At 45.5% G+C, this 25160-nt stretch overlaps 1 protein-coding gene across 2 annotated transcripts in view; it reads left to right on the top strand.

Annotated features, from left to right (window-relative positions):
• The first annotated feature begins 2 nt into the window (after window positions 1-2).
• The window catches only part of NOC2L (NOC2 like nucleolar associated transcriptional repressor), a 54820-nt gene continuing 29662 nt past the window's right edge, over window positions 3-25160 (top strand). Inside the window, exons 1-14 of one of the 2 annotated variants that reach the window (XM_037380764.1) lie at window positions 3-68; window positions 301-477; window positions 1343-1511; window positions 2043-2153; window positions 2799-2919; window positions 4151-4241; window positions 5899-5977; window positions 7960-8070; window positions 9689-9802; window positions 10485-10673; window positions 12960-13099; window positions 17305-17416; window positions 24745-24858; window positions 25028-25129. In XM_037380764.1, the coding sequence (XP_037236661.1) occupies window positions 49-68; window positions 301-477; window positions 1343-1511; window positions 2043-2153; window positions 2799-2919; window positions 4151-4241; window positions 5899-5977; window positions 7960-8070; window positions 9689-9802; window positions 10485-10673; window positions 12960-13099; window positions 17305-17416; window positions 24745-24858; window positions 25028-25129 (1650 nt within the window). In that variant the 5' untranslated portion in view covers window positions 3-48. The remainder of the gene's footprint in view (window positions 69-300; window positions 478-1342; window positions 1512-2042; window positions 2154-2798; window positions 2920-4150; window positions 4242-5898; window positions 5978-7959; window positions 8071-9688; window positions 9803-10484; window positions 10674-12959; window positions 13100-17304; window positions 17417-24744; window positions 24859-25027; window positions 25130-25160) is intronic. The other variant, XM_037380765.1, reaches the window with a different exon arrangement.

Below are 25160 nucleotides of genomic sequence, written 5' to 3'. Positions count from 1 at the left end.
GCACTCTGGGAGCGGAAGCGGCGGCCGCGCGGGGCTGAGGCAGGCGGCATGGCAGCTGCCGGCAAGAGGTGAGCGGCGGCTTCGCGGGCCCGGGAGGCGGGGTGGACCAGACCGCACCGCACCGCAGGCGGGGGGTCGCTGGAGGGCGGCAGCGGCGGGGCCCGCGGGGCGCTGCTGAACTGCGGTGCGGCTCGTCAGCCTCGCGCTGCCGGCCCCAAGGCCGCCGTGAGCGGGTATGCCCGGCGCTGCCGGCCCGGCTCCCCGCTGAGGTGCCCCCTTGTCCCCCTTCGCTGTCCCCAGGAAGCTTGCGGAGCTGAGCCTGGACGAGTTCCTTGCTGCCGGCTGCGAGTCGGAGCCTGACGGCGGCTCGGAGGAGGAGGAGGCGGCGGCCCGGCCCGGGCCGGGGACCGCGGCGCGGCGGCGCGGGGAGGCGCGGCGGGCCGGCGCGGAGGGGCGGCGGGCCCAGCCGGCGGCCAGGTGAGGGAGCGCTGTCGGCCCGGCCCACCCGGGCCGCGGCCTCGTCCGCTCCGGGGCGGCTGGGCACGCCTTCAGCGCTTGTTTGGCCGCTTGCAGTTTCTACTTCTGCGTGCTTTTATAAGTAACGATCGGGCTTCGTTGCAGCATCTGTCAAAGAATGGGCTAGTTCTGGGAGAAGCTGGGCCAGAGGCGTCTGAAAGGGCAGTGCTCAAGGTTGCAGTGTGGTGACAGGGTACAGGACGATCAGGTTTTCTGTCGTGCTCATGTCAACTCAGTAACTGCAGTGGCGAAGAGCTTGTGTGTGCTTTTAATCTCTTACAGGGAGGGGGTGTTGGAGTCAGGCAGAGTTTACTTTGTTTTTCTTCAGTTTGTGCATATTTGCTTTTGTTGAAAGACACTGTAGTGTTTGCAAGACAGAAACCTACAAAGTAGTTCTTGGGCATTGCTAGACACCAAAACATTTCTTTAGCACTAGGTAAGATCTTACTAAGCTTTCACTGTCAAGTTTCTCTGGCACTACAGCTTTCAGTGTTCTTTATAAAAGCTTGCAAGAGCAATTCAGAGAAATTGAAACACACTTGGGTTTTTTGTTTTGCAAGGTGTTTTCATGACCTCTGATCAGTATCCCAATACAACCTGATAGCTTGCTGTCCAGATTTCTTAATTCTGAATGAAAATAATATTTCCCGAGTCCTCTAGAGTAGCTGTTAAATGGGATCCAGAACCCTGATCAGAACCCTGGTAAATCCATCACCATTCAAATTAGCCCCAGGTATGCTTTAGTGCTCAGAAGTTGCTTGCTTTTCTTACAGCGTCAACAGAAATTTGAGCAATTAATAAATACATGTTAATTTTTGTCTACCAGGAAGAAGGGAAAGGCATCTGAACATAAGGATCAGCTCTCCCGGCTGAAGGACAAAGATCCTGAATTCTATAAGTTTTTGGAGGAAAATGATCGCACGTTGCTGAATTTTGATACTTCAGACAGTTCTGATGAGGAGGAGGCATTGCATATACCACCTGATACACTGGAGGTACTAGGCCCTATGGAATGTGGAAATAATTATCTTAGTTACTTGCATGTTAAGTATTTGAGTTTCAGTGCAAGACCTAAGTATATTTGGGCTTATAGTGGCACAGGTGGCTGGGGAGCAGCTTCCCCAAAGATCATCTGCAGGTGTACAGGCTTGTAATCCAGAAGTCAGCTGTGGATTTGAACTGAGCATGAGGAGTTTGTTAAAGATAGTGAAAGTAGAGTCTCAGAGTGTATTTTTTCTGTGGCTTTGGTTTTGTGTCGCTTTTTCCAATGAGTTTATGATATGCTTTCTCCTTGAGGTTTCATGTTATTGCACATTACATTTATGTAGCAAAGCTGCAGGGCTTAAGTAGCTTTTCTGAATTTAGATGTATTACAATTTCATTATTGCTTTGCACGAAGTGCTGATAGCAGCATTTAATAAAATTCACTGTGCCCTGCCTTCTTCTTCAGTAGCTACTCACAAAAGAGCTGGGGCCAGAAAAGATGCCTGTAAACCTTTTTTCAGTCTTGGTACTGACTTCTCTAGGAAGCAAGTGATGAAGATGAAGAAGAGGAGCATGAAAAAGTCAAACGGAAGAAAGCTACTTTCATCCCCGTGAGCTTGAAAATGGTTGAAGAATGGAAGAAAGCTGCAGAGGTGAGCAGGGAGTTGGAATACAGCACATTGAGTGTTCTTTAAACATTCTTTCACATGTCATTGCCTCTAAAAGACCAACTTCTGATTTATTCATCTTTCACAAAAATGTACAGAGAAGATGGATGTCCTACATACAAGGTCATACTCCTACAGCTCTTGTTACTTCAGCGTGACTTATCTTTGCAGTTTTTGTTGGGCTGCAATATTATAGAATGCTTGTACTGCTTCTGAGGGAGAAGCTAGAGAAACTTTTGTGGCTCAGAAGAGGTCAAAACGGTTAACTTCTGATTTTTCACCCTCTTGCTAGCATTGTGCCAGAACATTTCAGTCACATTTTTAGTCGTAATGAGTAATTTTCTGCTTCTGAGGGGGATGGAAAGGTCAAACTGGATAGTTGCTTGCAGCTGATTGATTGCTTTTCAACCCCCAACCAATGAAGAGCCCTAAAAGCCTGTTTTAGAGCAAGTGAAGGCTACTACTATGTGTTAACACTGTCTTAATATTTTTTTCCTCCTTGTTAAAGTATGGAGCTATTTTTGCAATCAAACTTACGATGAATTCCAGTACTCCTCTCCCAATAAAGTAATTCAGAGTTTCAGAACATTGCTTTTTTTCCTCAGCAATCCTTTTTTTTTCTTTCCCCAGAGAAGGCTAACACCAAAACTTTTCCATGAAATCACTCAAGCCTTTAAAGCATCTGTAGCAACCACCAAAGGAGATAATGGTGGGGCTGATCCCAGCAAGTTTCAAGTCACTGATATGGCAGGTGAGTTTGTTGCCGTGCTGCTTCTGTGAGATAAGGGAAGTAATTCGGTAGGGAAGGTTTAGTTATTGGAAGAGAATAGGGATAAGTACTAACAGGAGTTAACTTACCCTTTCATAGGCTTCATCTCACTTAAGTAGCTTATCTTCCTGGTGGTGAGTCTGTGCAGTAGTATTTCTTCTGGTGTCTCAGTGTGTAAACATACTTCTCTGCATGCCTGGAGCAGCTGGGCTTGCAGACTGCTGAGGGAAGTACCATCCTGCATTCACCAGACTACTTAGAGTGAAGCTGAAGTTACATATTATTTATGTACTTGTAGTGCACGTTTCTTGGAATGTTTGCTGTGGCTTCTTGCTTTCCCTCTTAGAACTAATCCTACAGGACTATTTTAAGTCTTCTTACCAAATAATGTTTTATAACCACACAACAGTTCAGAGTTCAGTTGTACTATGAAGTTCACATTCCCCTAGCCAGGACCTCTAGTGTCTAGATCTCCTCCTCTACAGGATTTTCATGCCTGTAGAACAAATGAGATGCACCTTCTCTCTCCAGCCTAGCCCTCTTTTGCATAAGCTCCAGGTTTTGCAGACAGTCCTGTTTAGACTCAAAACAGCATGGCTGAGAGGAAAACGTTTTTGCTAGTATCTCAGAGGATGTGACCTGCAGCCTACCTACTTTTACCACCGAATTAGTAGGTACTTCTGCACTGTGTTTTATCAGCTTGTTATTGCATACCATCTAGAACTGGCACTGTGGGATGGGTCTACTTGTTCTCCTTAGACCTTTCTTGGCTGGCTTAGGGCTTTATATCTCTTTCATTGTTTTTGGTAAAATCTCATTCTTTAATGCAAGGGATTATATAGAATTCCCATGTTGTCAATTTCTGTGACTTTTTTTATTAAAAAGTGCCTTTAATTTTCATTATGTTTTGGGGGGAGAATGGTGGTAGACTCCTAGTCATGGGTCAGGCTGCTTTTGTGCTTGGTGCTCTTTACTCAGAGAGCAAAGAGATGACTCCTGTGCTGGAAGGCTGTCAGTTGTAATCTTGCTGTCTAGAGAAAAAAAAGTCTAGGGTAAGACAAACTGGTGTTTTCTGGAAGCTTGAGGAAACACAATAGTTCTGCTATGGGAATTACTGGCCTCAGTTCCTTGAGGAGCTCTTTTCAGATTAGCTGAGAAATCAGGAATATGTGAAAGATAATTTACAAATGCTTTGTTGACTTTTTTTAACCAGTGTTCAATGCCCTTGTATCCTTCTGTGTCCGGGATCTCTTCCGCTGCCTGCAGAAAGTGCTTCTTCTGAAAGCTCCAAAGAACAAACTAAAGTAAGTCTGAGGAGACTTGAGAACTGCAGGTGAGAGAAAGGTGGGTGAGGCTTTTCATAACTGCAGCCTGGCTGTGAAGCTGGAAAAAGATGGCAGCTCTTCCCAAACACTAGCAAAGTTGCCTGATTATATTCACAGTCATCTTAGCCATGTTCTTCCTTTCTTCCACTGAAATATGTCCTCTAATACTAGACACCAGCCATTTGCAGAGGACAAGTGGCTTCAACAGAAAGAGATCTGGAGCTGCATATGCTTGCCCTCAGGAGCATTGTGAGTTGGTTTTCAGAGGAAGGGACTAAACCTTCTGCCTATATGTAGTCAGTGTCACAAGTGTGTGACTATTTAATCCAGGGCTTTAGCAGCTGTATTATGGCTTAGAGACTGGTGGTCTGAGAGAGCTGGATCATTTGAGTTTGAGCTGTTTACTGTGAGAGCATGGATGGAATGGAAACAACCATGCAACCGGGCAAAGAATGGTGCAGTTCATATTTCTCCAGAATGACGGCATTGGTCCAGTACCTTGGTTCAGTCACGTTTGCTGATGCAATTTGATTTGACTAGAGAGGAGGAATGACAGTTTTGAAATCTCAGCTGCTGCCTAGGAGCTGGGAGTTCTCTGGCTATTTTGTGGGTTGATGCTTAAAGCATTTCAGAGTCGGGCTGGGCACATAATTGAATAGGTAACAGCATGGCTTACCCAGCAGCAGCTGGAAAAAGGTGAGAGAATTCAGTAAGTACCAGTCTGAACTACTGCTGGGTGAACCAGTGCCATAGCTGGGGGCTATAAGCCCAGTTTCATAAAATAAGCTGTGAAGTTCCCAGTATGTTTTGCAAGCTGGAGCAGCCTTACTTAGTCTCTGTGCCTGTTTCCTACTAGACATTCACAGAAGCTTCAGTTCTGTGACACAGTTCTATTACTTACTTCATACTCTGAGCTCTTCTGGTTTTCCCATTGTTGGGTACAGTGAGTATTGAGTGCCTTTCAGAAGCGCTTTCAGTTCCAGGATAATTTTTGTGGCAGTTATTTTTAATTTCCCTGTCACAGATGAAGGGAAGGGTGACCTAAACTTTAGATTCCTTGTAGACAGTGGTGCCTAGTCAGAGAAGTAAATTTCATTTCTTTGTGTAAGTATCAGTCTCTTTCCTCCCTAGGCCTGACATGTACAGACCATGTCTGAATTTTGGGGTGGCCTGGGGGCACGGCTTCATGAGTGCAGTGTCAAAAGTTTAGAAGAGACAGAAAAAATGTCTTACAACTAGTTTGATCACAAAAATAGACTTTATTGCTACAAGCCAGCCTGCTCTGTTCTTGGGCAGTGGCTGCAAAATGCCTGACTAGAAATATCAGTGTGAGAGATTCAGGTCTCCACCAGGCTTTCTGGCTGTCATAGCTCCCTGTATCACACTTTCAGAGATCTAGGTACTCTGCTGGGAAGCTCTTTGAATTGAATTTTCTAATGCTGTGCTTCACGCAGTTTTTACATAGTAGAAGTACTTTTCACCCGTGACAAAATTGTTACTTCTCTTAGTTCTTGTGTTGCAAGCAGTTTTTACTCACTGTCAGTATCAAGGAATTGAACTCTCTATTCTTTGTGCTGCTGAAATCTTTATTTGATGGGCTTTTTTAAAGCTAAACCCAACTCTCGCTCATTTCCAGAATGGTCCTTCCTTCCACCAGCCCGCTTTGGAGCAAAGTGCGACTGGATGTAAAAGCGTACCTCAGCTGTACCATTCAAGTAAGAAATTTCAGCACATTTGTGTTACTGGGGTTGGTCTCTGCCTTGCTGGGCTTTTGTTCAGGATACTTTTGGAATGAGGCAGATGGGCCTTTGCATCTGTAAACAACACTGCTGAAAGGAGAGCCAAATGATCAAGAAGATAATTAACAAAGCAGGTAACAATGTAGCCTCAAGTGCTTTTCCCTTTGGAAAGACAGTTATTCCAGTTTGAGGGCAACTTTCAGGTCATCCCAATACTAGGAACCTTGGATATTGATTTCTGTGCCTTCTGTAGTGGAGAATAAATAAGACTTACTGGCTTAGACTGTGGTGGGCAGAAGCAGACTTGCTGAGTCTCAGAGCCCTGGGCATCTGAGATTTGTGTGTCCATCCAGTTCCCTGTCTTGTTTTGGAAGTATTTGGTTGTAACAATTTGGAGGTCATAGGATGGCTAGGTCAAAATAGGTAGCCTGTAAAGAAGGGCTGGGTTAACGTTCTGGCAGTTCTTTCTGGCTTAGTTTGTCTGACAAATTAATACTTAACAGGCTTTAACATAGTTTGCAGTGCTGTGCTCCTGTATTGTGCTTTAATTCAATTTTTGGCACTATGATCCTGCCACTTCTTGTAGTAAATACTAGGAAGTTGTTATGTTGATAACCTCGCATATGACATCTCCAAGTATAATTATGCTCCATCCTGCTAGGATGTCATATCTATCCAAAGCTGCTGATGTCTGGTGTTTCAGAGAATTCATGGATTATTTCTGAAGGAAATTGCTGCCTCCTGTTAAATTTTTTGTGTGCTTCATCATGCATTACCAAATTTGGAGTGGTAAAAACAAACAATATTATTGAAATAATCATTCTTCAGAAGCTGAGGGAAGGGAATATAAGGAAAGAAAAAAAAAAAAAAAAGTGCTGATGTCTCTTAGCTGGAAGCTGGCAGAATGACTTAGCAAAAAGCATTTTGATCAGTAGAGCTTTTTTCTCAAGTTGTGGTGCTTCTTGCCAGCAGCAGAAGATTGCAGTAGAAAAGGGAAAGCTTTCAATGCAGTCCCATTGAAGTAAGCCCTGGTCCTGTGCTTACTTCTGAGTGCCCTCGGTCCCAGGCTTCACTACAGTGTTTTTATGACATTGTAGTTTGTGAACAGTACCTTTTACTTTCCTTTTGGGGTGTGAGGGACTTCGCAAAAGGGACCTGCTCAGTCCAGAATCTTTGTAGTGCAAGAAGGAGAATGAGGAAGAAAGTTAAAAGTAGAAAAAAATGCCACTGCTTCCAGCAACTGGAACTGCAGGCAAGAGGGGACACTGCATCAGGCAGAACCTCTCACAAATTTAAGGGACTTTGAGTTTATAATTTTCTTTAGAAACTGCAAACATCTCTGGGTTTGGCTCCAGGTGAACTGAGCTGAACAATCTGGAAATACAAAGATACTGTTTCTTAATACTTTGTCTAACCTTTTCCCTGAGCTAGAGTTTGCCTCTTGATACCCAGTGGTATTCCAGCTTCCCATTAGAGAAATCCTAGTGAAATCCAGTAAGTTATGAGATAGCCCAGATGGTCTGTTTCTAAGTCTTGTGTAGACTGAGGGTGTCTTCATCGTGCTTTGACCATTTGTAGTGAGATGACAGGCATGGGTGCCATGCCATCTGTAAGATGTCTTAAACTGTATATCCACTTAGCTTTTGCAGTATACACAAGTGAGGCTTTAGTGACTTTTATGTGGTGAGCTCAGGTGCTATTAGCCATCCAGGTCCAGTAGCCTGAGCTCACATTTACCAGGATGAGGTACTTTCAGGTGGGTTATTTAACCTGCCATGTGTCTGTTCCTCTCCTGATAATGGTTTTATGGGTTTGTTTGAGCCTTCCTAGGGAAGGCTGGTTTTCCAGTCCTTTGGTAACACAGAAATACTGGGAAACAGCAAAATACAGATGCTTAATGATAAAAGAAGAGGTGATTCCCACGCTAAATGTGACTGTGTTTTGTTTTCCCTCCATAGCTCCTGTCTTGTTTAACAGAAGCCTCAGTTGGTGCAGCAGTCCTTCAGCATGTCAATTCTATAGTGCCTTATTATTTGTCCTTTCCAAAGCAGTGTCGTGTACTTCTCAAGGTAAGGGGATCTGCTGTGATATGTCATTTGGATCTGAGGTACTTTCTTTACCCCTTTAGATGAGCCTCTCATGGTATTTGGCCTGGATCCTATGGTAGTTCATTCTCTTGTACTCCCCATTCATTTGCTTTTCTTTTGGTCCTGGAAAGGACTCCTGATTCTCTTACAGGCCTTCTAGGTGCCATAAACCATGCCCACACCGAGGTGAGTGGGCATGTGTCTGTGGGTAGCTGCTGCTAATCCCCATGAAAGCAACACGGGGATGTTCTGGGGAAGCAGATGGAGTAATTGCTGCCTGTGTGTTGAGTCTGTGTGTATGTCTGTGATAGCATTTCACTCTCAAGAGCTGGGGGTGGAATATTTTTGCAGAAACTTAGTCCCAACTGCTGAGCACTTGAGAACAACAAAGGAGGCGTGAAAGAACAGAAGAGGGCAACAGGGTCACATTTAAATGAGAAGCTGTGACAAAATTTAAATGAGGCTGGGAACCCTTTGATGATAAAGATGACTGGTATACAGAGATGGGAGGCTGGTACACCTCATATCTGAAGGTCTAGCAGTCTGCTTACTGCTGCAGTAGGGATTTTTGAGTAGGCTTTTACAGCCCTGTAGCTGGAATCTTTCTGATGTCCTGTACAGTTCATTAGCACAGATAAGGTAACTAGTTTTTGGAGGCATCAGCCATGATTGTGGTCCTACTCTACCAGATGCTTCCTGTAGGGCCAGACAAGTCCAAGTGAATCTATGCTCTGAACAGGCAAATGCAGGCAGGCCTGGGAAGAACAAAATCTATTAATTTGCTTTTCAAAAAGTTGAGGTGACAGATCAGTGTATGATTGCTTTATACAGTGCAGAAATGTGTAAAATTCAGATTGATGAGTTCACATGTCAGTGGTGGCCGTCTATGAGCCCAGACCTCTACGTAGACTAACCTACTCCTCTCCAGCTGGTATTTTTATGGTGGACTGGGTGCTTGTCATCATGTCTGTACTAGAGTGACTGAGGATGTGTCTCGGCATAAGTGCTGCCATACATGGGTCCTGTCTCTGGGTTCAAACCCTGCTGCTACTCTACTGTTTGAATTAATACAGTGAATGTGCAGGCAACTAGAATTAAGTCAATACTACCACTGTAATTGTGGTGTAGCTGTATTGCAGAATTCGGTGTAAGACATAAAAATTACTTTTTTGTTGAGCTGGAAGATATATTGGCCAGATGTGTAATCTGCTGTGGTGTGGCTGTCTAGTGGATGGTTGAGGAAGCTTTGCAAAGCCTAGGACATTGAGTTGCACGCGCAGGCTGGTGCCTATGCTCAGAAGCTCAAATGTGTATTTAGGCACATGAATAAAAGTGCATGTATTTTTCAGAGATGCTCATTTTGAACAGTCTCCTTTATTGCTTGTGGAAACATCAACCTCACCTTTTGTGTGGTCTCACAGGTAGAGTGTGAGGACAGAATCGCTGTTGTGACTGATTCTGTGATGATACAGCCTGACATCTTTGTATCATCTTCCTCCTTGCTTTTTTGGCATGAAGGAGGGAAGCTCAGACCTGTCTATAACCAGGAAAGGGCTCTTTGTCCCTTCACTTATCTGTATGTTTTTATTTTCCATTCCAGCAAACAATTAATTTGTGGAGCACAGGTGAGGAAACAGTAAGAGTACTGGCCTTCCTTGTGCTGAACAAGATCTGCCGCTACAAGAAAGAGGTGTACCTAAGTCCCTTACTCAAGGTAAGGCTGGTACTTGCTGTACTCTGCAGCGTTTCTTACTCCTGTTCTATGCGAAGACCTTAGAGCATGAGCTGCAGCCTATTAGGTAGGATAGCTGCTGGAGATGGTGCTGGCTACCTTCAGTAAGTTAAACAGGGAAGAAATTCTGTGTTAGGTCAGGGTAATATCCTGCTTCCCACTACTGCCCTTCCTGCTGGAGGCACACAGGGTCATGGAGAGCAGGGAGGGCCTCTGGTACTCAGCTGTCTGCTGGATGAATACACATTTTCCCAATTCTTGAGGGCTTTCCTCAAGTGCTGACACACTACTCGGCACTATTGAGCTGCTCTGATCTTTCAGGTAATAGCAGAGGTTCCCAAGTGCAGTTTGCTTAGGTACCACTGTTACAGAAAGAGGACTGGCCAGCCATAAGCATGTATGGCTCAAGGGCATCCCACAGTTCTCTGTTCTGGCAGAGAAGTAATGGTAGAGGCATCTCCATGCTCTGTGCTAAACAGATTCTTTCCTGTCTCCCATCAAGAAGTAGTAGCCTGGACTGTTACTTCTGCATATTCATTGAAGTGACTTGTCTTTATGAAAGGAACGTTTCACCCTGGTTTGGACATACCTGGGTGGGGAGGGTTAGTGAAAGAATGTTTGTAATCTGTTTCATGTGGTTTGTATCTCATCCTTTCCTGCACAGCAAATGTACATCGCATTTGTGAAGAATTCCAGATTCACCTCTCCCAATGTCCTGCCCATGATCAACTTCATGCAGCGCACGCTGACAGAGATGTATGCTCTGGACACACATACCTCTTACCAGCATGCCTTCATCTATATCCGTCAGCTTGCCATTCACTTGCGTAGTGCAATGACAATAAAGAAGAAGGTGGGTACCTGCCAGTGTGGAAGGCGTGAGTATACCCTCAAATGGGGAACGTGTGGAGAAGGGAAAATCACAGTAGGTACTCCAGGCTTTTGGTAGTGTCTCTAAAGTGTCGCTACTTGTGTCTGACCTGTTTTAAAATGTGCCAAGGAATTTTTTTGCTAGAGGCTGGGAGCTTCAGAGGTCACCTTGTAGTTGCCTGTGCTAGTCTGGAATTTCAGCAAGGAAGGAGAGAAAAGGCAACTGCAGGTTGGGAGTCACATTTCTCTCCCCAGCTTGCAAGAGTGTTTGATGCACCTTCCATCTTCTGCCTTGGGCACCCTTTTTCCACTCTGTGAAGCTGCCATTTGCAGCCTCTGTTGCAAAACCTCAAGGTAAAGAAGATTAAGAACCATCCTGGTGTGTGTATGTTTCCAATGAAGTGTGTACTGTTTAAAGGACTAAATTGAACAAAGCAGCTCAGACCTTGTGGGAGCAGCCCTGATTTCAACCACCTCCAGTCTGACCTCGGAAATCTGAGTCAGATTGCTAATCCTGGCTTTATTCATGTTTAGCAAAACAGACCCCTATAGATTAATTGTTCAGCTGCTCTCAAACATTGCAGGATTGGTGACCAGTTAAATCTCCTGGCTGTTCAGACATGGGGATAAATGAAGTCTGGGCTGCATATGCCTTAATTGGATTGCATTGGCTTCTTACACCCTCTGTTGTGGCCCAGACAAGAACTAAATCCCCTTGATTTCACAGCTGGGGAGGGTTGTAGGAACTTTAAATACAACAGCACAACCAAAATTTACAAATCCAAGCGATAAGCCAATTTAAACTGGGTGGTTGTGGAAGGTGATTACAAGAGCAGATTGCTTATCTGTGCAACAGAAGCTGAGAACAAAGCTTCTCGGTATATCTTGGTGAGCTGGGAGAGCTCTACCACTTCCAGCTGCAGCTTAAGTCCCTATTGCAAGGTTTGGTCTGGTAGCTGCAGTTGAGGGCTCTGTACTTGTTTCAGGACTTGTGCATCATGCTTCATCCATGCAAAAGAGGAGGTGACCTGGGCCTTGAAAATCTGTCTGAAACACAGGCTGGAGCTGAGGCATCTTGTTAAGTGTGATCTCCTAGGTTCTTGATGCAGTTCTAGGGACTGTGTGGGCCTGCAGAACTCTTTGGAAAGGGGGTGTCCTTAAGGGACTCCGGCACTCTTGTAGGCTTTTATTTAATCTGGCACTATGAGCTGCTTAAGCACGTGGCAGGGAGAGCAAGGGCTTGCCCAAACATTCTTGAAGGCAGAGTCTCTTGGATCTGTGCAAGACTTGACCCACACCTACCTATACTATGAGCCAGCCTGAAATGCCAGCTCAGTGTGTCATTGCATTTCAGGCACGCTGCTGGCCTGTTGCGTTGGTTTTGCTGGTAACCATGAAGACTGACTGAGAGACAGAACTGAAAGTTTGTTCTCAGCCCTGCTGCCTGTCATTTCTACTCCGCAGTTGAAAAAAAAAAAATGAAACTGTACTGGGTAGCGTGTTTTCCAAAAACATGGAGTGTTGGGTTGATGATTTGGTACTTGCTTTGACAGTGAATGTTTATAGTAACATCTTTAAAATGAGCACTAATATACTGCCTTTCAGAGTTAGTAGGGCAGCTGTTTGGGGGTTTTAACTAATACAGCTGAGGGAAGCGAAGCCTCGGGTTGGGAGGACAAGCTGCTATGTAGCAACCAAAGGAATCTGAGCGCAGAGAGGGGAAATCCAGCTTAATTTAAGAAATTGTTCTAGCTTGAATCTGTAGTGTAGTTTTACACACCCTTCCCCCCCACACCCTCTGGTCTGTAGAGGCCAGAAGGCAATTTACAAGGGTGTCAGAGGGGTACTACTTTCCAGCCTTCCTCCCTGTGGGAGACCGGGGACTGTCACAGGGACTGTGGGTAAATGGAACAATTAAAGGTTTCCTAATGCTTGGCCACATCCCACTGTCTGCTGTGAGCTGGGTCATTAAATCATCCTTCTCAAATGAGCCATGCTTGTGAAGAAAAGCAGTCTGTGTGGTGCTCATTATTTCCTTCAAGGCAGTAACTAGTACCAAATCGTAATGTTGCCAGCACAGCAACTTGCTGGATGGTGGGTCAGCCACTAGCATCAAAGGGACAGCTAGTATGTTAGTTACTCCCCTAAACAGTACACAGTGTCCTCTTGGAGAATGCTTGATAAAATGAGTCCTGTAGAGAAACCAGACTGAGCTCCTCTCAAATGCCACATTATCAAGTTTGTGCCTGTGTTTTTCCCTTTTCTGCAGGAAAACTTCCAGTCTGTTTATAACTGGCAGTATATTCACTGTCTGTATTTCTGGTGTCGGGTTCTCAGCACAATCTATCCCAGTGAGGTCATGGAGCCGTTGATCTATCCTTTGACGCAGGTCATCATTGGCTGTATAAAGTAAGTAGGATTTTTTCTTCTTTTGGCTATACTTCTCTTTCTTCATGTGGCAGAGCAGTTTCTAAGGGATGTTACAGTTACGTGATTTGGATTTAACCTCGCATTGTAAGGCATCGCCTGAGAGCTGCTTTTGATTAGAGTATTTCAGCTGAAGATGTGTTGTGAGCACTGGTAGGTTTAGGTGCTGACAGAGCTGTGGTGTAGGTTATTCTTTCCTAGGCTAAATTCTCTGTATAAGAGAAACTGCTGTCTGAATAGCCTGGACGGATTATCCACCCAGTGTATAAAGTGGCAAGGAAAAATGGACTGACTTGCCTCAAGACCTAACAATGCCAAAGTACAGAACCAAGTCCTCATCTCTAGCTCGGTAAATACAGTTAGAAGATGCATTTTGGTGCATATTTGTTAGAAATTGAATTACTAGGACATATTTATTGCTTTTAGTATGTCCCTGCTGAGAATTTCTTTCTCTGTTTCCCATCAGTTTATATACAAAATGTTTGTGCTTAGAAATGGCTGTTAATAATGAGCATTGAGGGAATTTCTGAATCTCTCATGATCTCTGCAATCCTGTTAGCGCTGTTAACCAGATTCTTGGCTTTAAAACACCACCCGCCTGGTCTTGAAAAACTCCCAAGTGGTGATGAAGTTAAGCAGATTTAAACGATCATTAGAGTATACACATCCCTCTTCCCATCCCCCATGTGCACAGGCTGCTTAGCACTGCTGTTGTAGAGCTTCAGTTGTCCTGTGGATGAATCTACATAGTCTTCTACCTGTCCAGGCAGATAAATTGGCTATCTGGGGCTAAGGAAAGGTGAATGGGGTGGAACTTAGTAGGAGCAGCAGATACTAAAAAATGTATCTGTGATGGACAGGGCTGTTTGGCATGAAGTACATTTACTGTCTGACAAGGCTTTAAAGATTTGGGAACCTGACAGATGGGTTCTAGGGTTGGGAAGATAGAAGTAGATAGCACCCTAACTGAGCCAAGCTAGCGTCCGGGATATAAAAGGCGGGTAGGTGGGTTAGCAGATGTGAGAATGATGTGGCATGGTGGGCTACACAGTGGTGGGCTACACAGAAGGAGCTACCCAGTGGCTCCTTCCTGAGTATAGGCAACCTCTTCTCAGCGTTGGTGGCTGTGCTGTCCACACTGAGGCTAGCGAGAGTCAGTCAGTCTCTGTGCCACATCCCTGGTGTAGATACATCTGTAGCAACCTTGTGTTAGAGCAGAACTCGGGTTGTTTGTGTTTGAGTTGGGAGGAGAAAATAATCTAGCTTACAGGTCAAGGGCTTCATGTACCATTCTGTGCACTTCTGGAAGACCCATTTAGGGGTATACATCTGCTTGAGGGCTGCTTAGTACCTGACTGCTGAGCTGAACCTCTCTCTTTGTTTCTCTGGGCTGCTCAGCTTTGAGAGGGGTGTGTATGTGACCAGGTGGTGGGGCAGGATGCTGGGTAACACCTGGAATAGCTCCTTTCACTTCTGCTCTTGATGTGGTGGTGTGCTCTGGGGTGCATCTGGAGGGTGGTACTGCCGGAGTGGGCTCCCCCGGTGCCTTTTGTGCCGGGAGGTGGCGCCTGGCTCCAGCGCAAGGGCAGTGAGCAGGGTGTCTGTCTGTCGGCTCCTTACACCACGCTGGCCTCTTAGGTGAGAGGGATGGGGAGAAACCACCATCCATCACAGGCTTTTTGCTCTAAGCAAGGACCAGGACAGAATTTCAAAAGCGATTAAAGAAAACTAGCAGAAGACTGCTAAAATCAACATTAGCTCCCTCATTTTCTTGCTGCTTCTTCTTGCTTTCTGGCATATAAAATGCATTGAAACTATTTAGAATAATAAGTATTTAAGGAATGGACCCCATCTGTGTCTGGCAGTTACCTGTGTTCAAGATGTGGTCCAGGGAAGTTAGACTGCTAAATGGAGAAGTGCTGGAACTGATGGTTTCTGACTTCTGTGATGCTGGGAGGAGCCTCATTGCCGAGTATGCTCGTGGAATTGCCATGTAATAATGAGCAGTGCTGTTCTCACAAACAGCTGAAAGGTTGCAGTTAGTTTGACCAGTGGGGCAGTGTTGTAGGTATTGCAGGGTTAGTAGAACATGGAAATTTCCACTTTCCTTTCTCTGCTTTGTGCTTTTCTCTGCCTCTGTAGTCCATTAGTTAATCCTTTGGATCTGTGCACTTGCATTTGTCCTAGCTGATGGTTGTTTTTCTTTGCAGCAGGGTTGTTGCAGAAGCTCCTGTTCTGGTATCCCTTTTCCCCTCATCCCATAAAGTGTTTTTCTAACCATGTCTGCTTGGATTTCTACCTTGCTTCCAGTCTAAGCTATAAAAATGAGGTTCCTCCTTGGCTTATAGTTAAATGAGGATTTTTGGTGCCTGTTAAGTTTTGGTTTCCGATCTCTTGGCACATATAGGGGAGAAGGCAGGTACAGCCTCCTCTGTGGAGAAGCAAGCACAGCTTTTGTGTCCCTGAGCAACTTCCTTGGTGACCTGTCCTGGTGGGGCAGAGGCTGATGTTGGAAGAAGCTTTCTCTGTCCTCTCTAGCCAGAGGAAGATTGTGATCACCCAGGAGTATAACTGAAGTTGCTGCAGCAAGTAAAAATAAGCCTTGAGAAGCCTTTAGGCTGTTCTCTGCATCGCAGCCCATGCCCTGGATGCATGTGAGAAATATAGCAGGTATTCCAAGAGACAGCAATGGTAGGACATTAGAGAGCGTGCTCTGCTGAGATGAAATGTGAGTCAGTTTAAACCCCCTGGCTGCACCCTGTAGTGACTAGGCAGTTGGACCTTCCTCAGCAGAGCTGGGACCCAGCTGTGTTTTGTATTCCCTGTGCATCCAGCCATTGGGAAGTTGAGCAGATTGTTGCATCGCTGCGCACTCTAAAATTAATGGTCTTGGTTTACAGTAAATCTATACACTTAACAGGTTTATTCCTCGATCAATTAATTCCTGAGAATGGCTTTCGTCATCTCCAGTGGTGCCAGATCAGGGGTGCAAAGTAGATTTATTTCTATAATGGATCCAATGATAATTATTTCACTATTTGGAGGGGGGGAGATGCAGGTGATTTATGGTGCCTGGTCAAGCATTTTTTTTTTTTTTCTTGCTCTCCTGGATTGCTCAGCAAGCTCTTCGGGGAGGGGAGGCATTCATTTATCAGACTTGAACCTGTTGTCTGGGAACTGTGGAGTTTTTTGTTAAATAAAATAAAACCCTTGTTAATGCTGGAGGCATCCACATCTTCAGGTACAAGTCATTCAGAGTGAGTGGTTTCTAGAGTGGTACAGTAATGAGATCTGGTGTCTTTTAGGGATATCTCTTCATTCTGCCCTCTGCTACTGGCTTACATGGTGCTGGGGGGAGCTGACCCTTCTCAGTTCCAGCCTTACAAAGGGAGGCAGCTCTACTTCTTTCTTAGTACCTGAGTGTGTAATGGTTTGAAGTGCAGGTCAAAAAGTCTGGCCTCTTGCCCTCCGTGCTGATTACTGGCTGTTCAAATGTACATGTTGCCTCCCTGAAGGAGATAGGAATAGCTCAGGTGCTCCTCTGGATTGGAGGGAGCTAAACAGATTTAGCTGTGGGAGGTCATTCTCATTCCCACTCTGTCATTTCTGATACGCTGATCACTGCTAGTCCAGCTTCTTCTGCCTTGGCGACATTCCAGTTGAAGAGGGTCACTCTTCAGGTGACAGCATGAACTGTGTGAGTACACAGAGGGTACATAGCCTGAAATGGGAAACATTTTCCTTCTTGTCTGTCTGGTATGCTGGGGGAGCCCTTTTCTTGGTCGAACTTGCTGCTTTAGATGGGCATTTTACTGCTGCTTCCTGCCATTTTTTCTTGCATACCTACCTGTGCTGGAAGGATAAATGCTGGAAGTGTTGAACGTAACTAATCAGCATCAGTGGTAAACTTCATCTGCAGAGCTCTTGTCTTGTAGCACTTTCTCCCAGTGGAAGCTGGAGAACTAGTGCTTTGGTTGCAGGAATTTGTCTCTTAGTGTTACAGCTTTAACATGTGTGAGTTTTGTTTCCAACTATGGGATAGCTTCAGCAGCTCAAACAGTTTGCTGTACGATACTAAAGCTGTCTTTCTTTTGTAGAGTAGGAAAGCCTCTCAAGTGTTCCTGAAGGCTGCAGGTACAGTTCCTGTGTAAGCTTAGCCTAACATCCTTTCTTTTTTTCCTTTTTAGGCTGGTACCAACAGCTCGTTTCTACCCTCTGCGCATGCACTGTGTCCGTGCACTTACATTGCTGTCTGAGAACACCAGGACCTTCATCCCAGTGTTGCCATTTATCCTGGAGGTTAGTTGGTTCCTGCGGACCTAGCTAAGGCTGATGCAAACTACCTAATAAACACACTCATTTACTATACTCGCTAACTAAAATCCCAAGGTTGCCTAGTTCGCTTACTTCCTAAAATTCCTGGCAGAGAACATCAGCCAGAATGTACTGTTTGGTTAGCAAATAGGATTAAACTTTTATTGGCCTATGGCTGGGGAGCATCTGAGATCAGCTGTGTGCAAAAATACATACCTAGGTGGTTTATCTAATGCAGCTGGAATAGGCAAAGGGTTTGCCAAAGAGATTCAGAGCCTCGTCTGACTGCAGTAACTCCCCAGGCTGTGGTGTTAGTTGATCCTGCTGGTGTGTTCATATCTTAGCAAAAGGAAGAGTTTCTCCTAACTGCAGATAAAGGGAAATGAAAGGAAAAAGCCTTTCAAGAATTAAGAATTTATTTAGGAAGATCTCCATGAATGCAGCCTGACAAAATGCAGTATGTTTTGTGAAATACTGGTGCTAAGAGACCATCGAGCTTTCCTATATCTCAGACACCTGACATCTCTCCACATAGGTCTTTCTAGCTTTGCTCTTGTGAGAAGGTAGTACAGAAATGGAACAGCCAAATTTCACTGAAGATGTGAGTGAGGCAGGATGAGGAATGCAGAAGCCCTAGTAGGTCAGTATGAGGCTGGACACTGAAGAGGAGGGAGGGAGGCTTCTGCAATAAATGACCTGAGCCAGCTGGGCTCATTTCTAATCAAGTTCTGTTGAAGCAAAGGCTTTTGTGGTTTTGTGTTGCTGTGAATGTCCTTTGCAAGCCACATCCTCTGAGGCTGTGGAAGGCAGTGATGTGTATAAATCTCCTGCCTCTGCTGCTGCTCCCTGGCCCTGACCTGTGTGGCTTTGCTATTTGCCTGCTTCCTTCCCCTTGTTCATGCATTTTTTTTTTTTAAATTCTGCCAACCAGATTTAGTGATAGAGGCATTTCCACTCTGGGGTAGTGGAGCTTGGGGTGAGGATGGTTTTGGTGCTTTTTACTTCTTAGTGCTCTGAGGGATCAAGCCTTTTTGTCCTCAGGGCCTTCCTCCCTCTCTCTGCATTCTGGCCCCAACACCTCGGCTCTAATCGGTGTGTCGGGCCCCAGCCAGAAGTTACTACACTGCAAACTGAGCTTCCTCCGAGCTTCCACCAGCCCCCGACCACATCCGATCCTGCTGCGTGTGTTTGTGAGGCACTACTTTCCTTAGCTTGTCCAGGTGTTGGTGACAAGGCAGAGGTGGGGGCAGGGTAAGTGTGTGCATGTATGTTGCTTGCATACTCTTCCACATTACTCAAACAACTATTTTGCTTTAACTTCTATAACCCAATGTGACTGGCATGATACTAAACTCCCAAATCTCCTTGCAGCTGTCAGCCTTTCCCTTCTTCCTGCCTGTCTCTTGCAAGGGATCCCTCCTATACCCTGTGGAGCTCCCAAGAGTGGTCAGGGCTGTTCCCTGTGTACTTCCATCTCTCTCTGGCTCCCCCCTCCTCTCTGTTACACAGGTATCTGAACACTCTTATAACACATAGTGTCTCCACAAACTGTCTCTAGGCAGATGTATTCCAGCTGTGCAGATAAGGTGGTAGGAATCTTTAGCACACACAGGGGAAGTGACCTGCCCAAAGTCCCAAGGTGGCTGTGGTGATGCTGGGAGGAAAATCTGCATTCTAATGACCAGCCACAGTACTTTAACTATGAGCCTGTTTCTATGAGCTCAGAAATTCGGTTGTGGCTTAGTCAATAGATACTAGTTCCACGCCACACCACGTCATGAAACAAAAATCCATTTTAAGCCCACTATCCAAACCATCATGTGATTGAGGGATCTGCTCAGTGTGTTGGTACTATGCAGGGGTAGACTTGAGGGGCATGACTGAGGTCTGAGGCCTGGATTGAAGCCTTCCCAGCGTAAGGTACGCTCCATTTGGTAGGAAGGAGGAAAGGCTGCTCTTTTTGTCACTGTTGTAACTGAATCCAAGTGCAGTAAAATAATGGCTGTGGAGTTTGTGACCCTGTGTTTTGTGCACTTTATGGAGAGTGCGCTGCATGGCCTTAGAGTGCAGATTCTGTGAAGTTTCTTGTGTAAGAAGTGACTGTAACTCTGTTTCCCTGCCGTCTCTCCATCAAGGAAACCTAACCCTTGCTATCTCTTGTCTCAGCCCTGTCGCTGCTGTGCTTTCAAGAGATGCCAGATTGAATGTTTGTGCAATTCCCATAGTCACAGGAATTCCCCAAGCCCCTACCAATAGAAATGAGAGCTGGCTGCCTGATGCTTCTTGACAAGGGCTGATGCTCTCCAGCATGGGCATCCAGTGCTCTCCTCTCTGCTTTCCAGGGTGGAGCTTGCTAAAATTAAGTCTTGGATAGGAGGTGGCAGCTTGGGAGAGAGTGTGAAGCAGACAGGCTTTTATTTTTGTGGTGTTATTCCCCTTGAAGGTCCTGTGAGATCCCAGGCTTTTTTTTTTTTTTTTTTTTAAATCACTTCAATTATTGTGTGACAGACACTAGTTTCTGCAGCAGGAAAATTGGTGGCTTATCTGCTGGAAGGCAGGTGTGGATAAACAAGGTGGAAGTCTTCCCACAGGCAGACTTCACATGCCAATTTAAAATTGGCTTCATCTATGGAGGGATGGGAGAGCAGGTTAACCCTGATGCTTAGGAGGGCATGAGTTTTTCACTTTGACACTTAAATGGCTTGAGTCTTGTTCTAGGTGTGTAGCTTGCTTCAGAGAAAGTCCCCAGGGGCTTGGAGTGCAACATATATGGGAACTGGCAGCAGATCATGTTGGAGGAAATTGGCTGATGCCAAGATTTTAGCTGGAGAACTGGTAATGCTGGACGTTGTCAGACGTTTAAGCACAGATCTGAAATTAGTTTTCTACAAGACATGGACTCTTTACCTCCTTTGCACAGAGAGGAAAAACTGGAATTTTAGACAGACTAAGCTGAACCACTGCACCAACTGAAAGTGTATTCTTTCCTTTTCCTCACTCTCTTCCCTCCACCGCAATACTGCAGCTCTTAAATTCTGGATCACAGCCCTGCAGGTACCAGGGGTTGTTTGAGTGAAATCATGCCTGACCAATCTAATAGACTTCTACGGTGAGGTGATTGGCTCCGTGGATGAGGGGAGAGCAGTGGATGTTGTTTATCTTCTCTTTATCAAGGTCTTGGATACCAACTCCCATAACTTCCTCACAGACAGGTTGATGAATTGCAGACTAGATAAGCAGACTGTGAGGTATATTGACAGCTGGCTGAACTTCCAGGCTCGTGCTGCGATCAGTGGCATGAAATCTAGCTAGAGGCTAGCCACTAATGATGCACCCTCGGGATCAATATTGAGGCTGATACTGGTTATCATATTCATTAATGGTTTGAATAGCGGGGTAGAGTGGCACCATCAGCAAGCTTGCAGATGGTATGAAGCTGAGAGGAGCTGTTGATACACCAGAGAAGTGTTCTGCAGTTCAGAGGGACCTTGACAGGTTGGAGAAACAGGAGGGTGGAAACCTTATGTAGCTCAATAGAGTGAAGTGCAACATCCTGCACCTGTGGAAGAGTAACCCCACAACATCCTGGGGGCTGACTGTCAGGAAAGCAGCTTTGCAGAAAAGGACATGGACAACAAGTTGACTGAGGGCCAGGGATGTGGCATTGTAGTCAAGAAGGCCAATGGCATGCTGGGCTGCGTTGGACAGAGCTTTGCCAGCAGTTTGACTACGGTCTTTCCCTGCTGCTGAGCACTAGTGAGACAACAGCTGGAGTGCTTTGTCTGATTCAGGGCTCTGTAGGGCAAGAGAGACATGGATGTACTGGAGTGAGTCTAGTGAAGAGCCATCGAGATGAAGGGATTAGAGCATCTGTCATGTGAGGAGAGGCAGTGAGAGCTGGGACTATTTAACCTCAAGAAGAGAAGGTTCAGGTTCTTATTAATGTGTATAACATACCTGAAAGGAGCGTGCACAGAAGACAGAGCCAGGCAGTCTTAAATGGTGTCCAGTGACAGGACAGGATGCTGTGGGCACAAACACACATAGGAGGGTCTGTCTGGACATCAGGAAACACTTGTTGGGGTTTTTTTTTGTTGTTTGTTTGTTTGTTGGTTTTTTTTTAAACTGTGAGTGTCACTGAGCACTGGCATGGTTTGCCCAGAAAGATTGTGGAGTCTCCATTCTTGAAGATACTCAAAAGCAATCTGGACATGGTCCTGGGCACCTGGCTTTAGGTGGCCCTGTTGTCTGGGTTGGACAAGATGACCTCCAGAGGTTTCAACTTCAGTCATTCTGTGAGTAAAGAAGTTGAAGCCAGATTTTTTTTCTCAATGGCAGTTAGACAGGCAATACACAGGAAAAGAAATACAGAAGGTCTCACTTAAGCATTGAATGAAAAAAAAACAAAAACAACAACCCCAAACAAAAACACACACACACAAAAATCCTAACAGTTTTATATAGTGAGGCTGGAGCAGGTTGCCTAGATAAATAATGGAGTGTCTGTCCTTGGAGATACTCAGAATCTGACTGGACGTGGCCCTGAGCAACCTGTGCTAGTTGACCCTCCTAGATGACTTCTAGAGGTCCCTTCTGACCTTAACAGTTTTGTGACCAAGTGCTTCAAGCCAGCCTCTGCAGAAAGTTGGACAGCTTGTCTGAACTTGACAGTAATCAGACTGCCTGAGTGGCTTAACTAGACTCTCTTAGCCCTTCCCTCCCTCAGCTAAGTGGGAGGGTGACTGACAGACCTGCAGGCAGGCCCAGCAAAGCGCTGTACGTATCCCTGCTGCGAGCTGGCCTGGGGCAGCCAGCTTTGGGGTGATCAAAGCAGTTGCCAGGAGACTTTTGCTAGAGCCTGAGAAAGGAATGGGGGGTGACTGGGGCGATACAGTGGGAAAGTTCTGGGTGCAGAGCTGGCTCTCTGCTTTGCGCTCTGGCAGTACAAACTGTATATCTGAGCACCCTTCTGACTAGCCACGTGGAAGTCGTCTGTGAGCTTGAGATTTCCAAAAATCTCCTTTCTCCTTCCTGCCTGTGTTGACCCATCCTTTCCTCTGTCTGCTAGTGGTTATCACTTAAGCCAGATTGTTGGTTTCTGACATTTTCTGGCCCTCTAGTCCTTCATTATTGTCTTTCTACCCTGCCACAGGATTCCCAGACATCAGTCATCCTCTTCTTCAGTCTAGCTGTTAGCTGATCTATTCTGCACAGTCTTGAGATGGGAACCACATTTTCCCCCCTTCCCGCATGTCCTGACCAACTCACTAGCACCTCCTGGGAGACTTTCAGAACCTCTGGTTGCATTTCCCCGCTTGCCTAGCGGCACGTTAGGATCCCACAGAGCCTGATGCCTTTTGCTTTAATGTGTCTGACCTCAGGGATCAATACTACTGTTTTGGCCAAAGAAATAACCGCGCATAACGAGGTTTATAGCATCGATTCCCTAGGCTAGGGTTCTTTGTTTTCACAAGCCACCAAGCTTGTCCCTCCCTTCCAAATAACCTGGATTGACAAATAAAATGTAAAAAAATCAATAGTCGTCTCTATGCTTTTCTGGCCTGGGGGCATCTATGTGACCTGAACACCCTCCCTTTCCTTCTCACTGCACCCTCTGAGCAATCAGCGTGCTGCATCCCCATGTTGGGCTGGTTGGGGTCTGATCATGAATGTGTTGCTGCTGCATAGAGGGGAATAGAAATTGTTTCCCACTCAGGAGTGCTGTTTAAAAGCACTGGGGATAGGGAGAGGAACTGCAGGCTGCTTTTGAGATGCTCGAAAGTATGGGTGGGCAGGATATGCTCCTCATCAGCCCCCATCAGTGGTTGTCATCAGATATGCAAATTATTACCAATTGTTGGCTCTTGTAGATTTTTTTTTTAAAACAAGATCCTAGTGCTGGTGAACATCTCCCTTGATTGCCACTTGTTATCCCCTGATGGGGGTCTCGGGGACTGTCCCGGATCAGTTGCGTTTTACAGATATTGCCATCTTTCTCCTGAGATCTGCCCCGATCAGGCTGGGAAAGGGCATATTTGAAATGCTGATCATTTTAAAAACCTTTTGCTCCTTTCAGTATCACAGCTTCAGAGGAAAAGCAGCACAGTGCACAGGCTTGCTGTGACAGTGTGCCCCGATGTCTGCCCAGAGCAGTAAGGACCAAGGCAGATTCTGGCTCTAGCTGATGTCAGCTGAAGATAGGTTTCCTGTGCACCAAATGTAGCCTTGGGGGGAAGTGGAGAATGGAAGCTTGTTGATTCATCTTACCCTTCCCTAGTGAAGTTGGAAAACTCCTCCCAAAAAGAAGGGAGTGAGGAAAAGGCTTTCATAGTTCTTGGTCGTGATTAGTTTGTTACGTTTTAAGGCAATAATGGCTCTTAACTAAAACCAAACTTGAGATGCCACCCTGGAGAGCCAGTCATACACACACATGTGAACTTACTTTCCTTTTTCTTTCTACTGTGTAAGCTTCATACCTTCCCTTTCAGAAATACTTCTCTCCCCAGCCATTATCATTAAACAAGCTCTGGAAAAACACAAAAGCAAAGGTGCAGGTCTGCCTTTTGACGTTACATACTAGTCTACTGCGCATCCAACTGTACCCTAGAGCTTGTGTGTCCTCATCATTTTGATGAGTAGGGTGCATGGTCTGCTCTCAAACTTTGGGAAGGGACCGGTTTTCCTCCATGTTCCTTGCTATAAAATGAAATGTGTCCATGGAGAATAATACATACTTTTTCAAAGGCCGTTCAGTTATAATAGTTACAAGGAATGCCAATGGGAAATGTGCTAGAATAGAAACCTTGCTTGGCAAGGGGTGTTTTGTGAAAAGGGCTTACTGGTCTCTCTGCTTCCTGGGACAATCATTTCAGTGACAATAAAAGTAATGGATTTGGTGTAAGCAACATTTAGTCTTGCAGTTGTAAAGCTTCTCACCTTAAGGGACAGCTCCAAAATACAATCAAGCTTTGTAGTAGTATCCTTCTGACCATTAGAAGCATGGGTCTGAGGAACAAACCTCTAGTTTCTTGTGCTGTTGGTTGTGTTGGTTTCCTTTTACCTCACACTTCTGTGGAACCTTTTGCACTCAGGTCTCTAAAACTTCAAGTGTGGTTGGTGTTTGCTCCCTAACTATCCTTAGGTAGAGTATTTAGGAAAGCTGTGGGACAGTAACCAGAACAGGCAAGGAGGAATCAGGATTTCTGGATTGTTTTCTCAGCACTGCCACCAACTGTGTGATCTTAGCTGAGTCATTTGGGATCTATTTTGTTTTATGGTGTGATCATCTTTACGCTCAGTTTTTTCTGTTGTAGATTTTCCAACAAGTGGATTTCAACAAGAAGCCGGGGCGTATAAGTGCTAAGCCTATAAACTTCGCAGTAATCTTGAAGCTTTCCAGTGCCAACCTGCAGGAGAAGGCCTTCCGAGTAAGTGGAACCTCAGTGGCCAACAGTGCACAGCTTCTCCGTAAACAATAGCTGCCCTAGGGATTTCCTTTGAGTTCCTGTCCCATAAGACTGAAGACTGGTTTCCCAGTCTGGGTGCTGTAGGGTTTAGTTCCTATCTGATATCTCTATTTCTGCTTCCCCTGCTCAGGATGGACTAATTGAACAGCTTTATGACCTGATGCTTGAGTATTTCCATTGCCAAGCCTACAGCATTGGATTCCCAGAGCTGGTTCTCCCCACTGTCATTCAGGTAAGGCGTTAAACACTTCTTTGTCACACTA

This window comes from Falco rusticolus, chromosome 3 (genome assembly GCF_015220075.1).
Source record: "Falco rusticolus isolate bFalRus1 chromosome 3, bFalRus1.pri, whole genome shotgun sequence".
Classification (NCBI taxonomy): Eukaryota; Metazoa; Chordata; class Aves; order Falconiformes; family Falconidae; genus Falco; species Falco rusticolus.
Note: the sequence above shows the minus strand (reverse complement) of the source record. Positions and strands in the feature narration are given on the sequence as shown.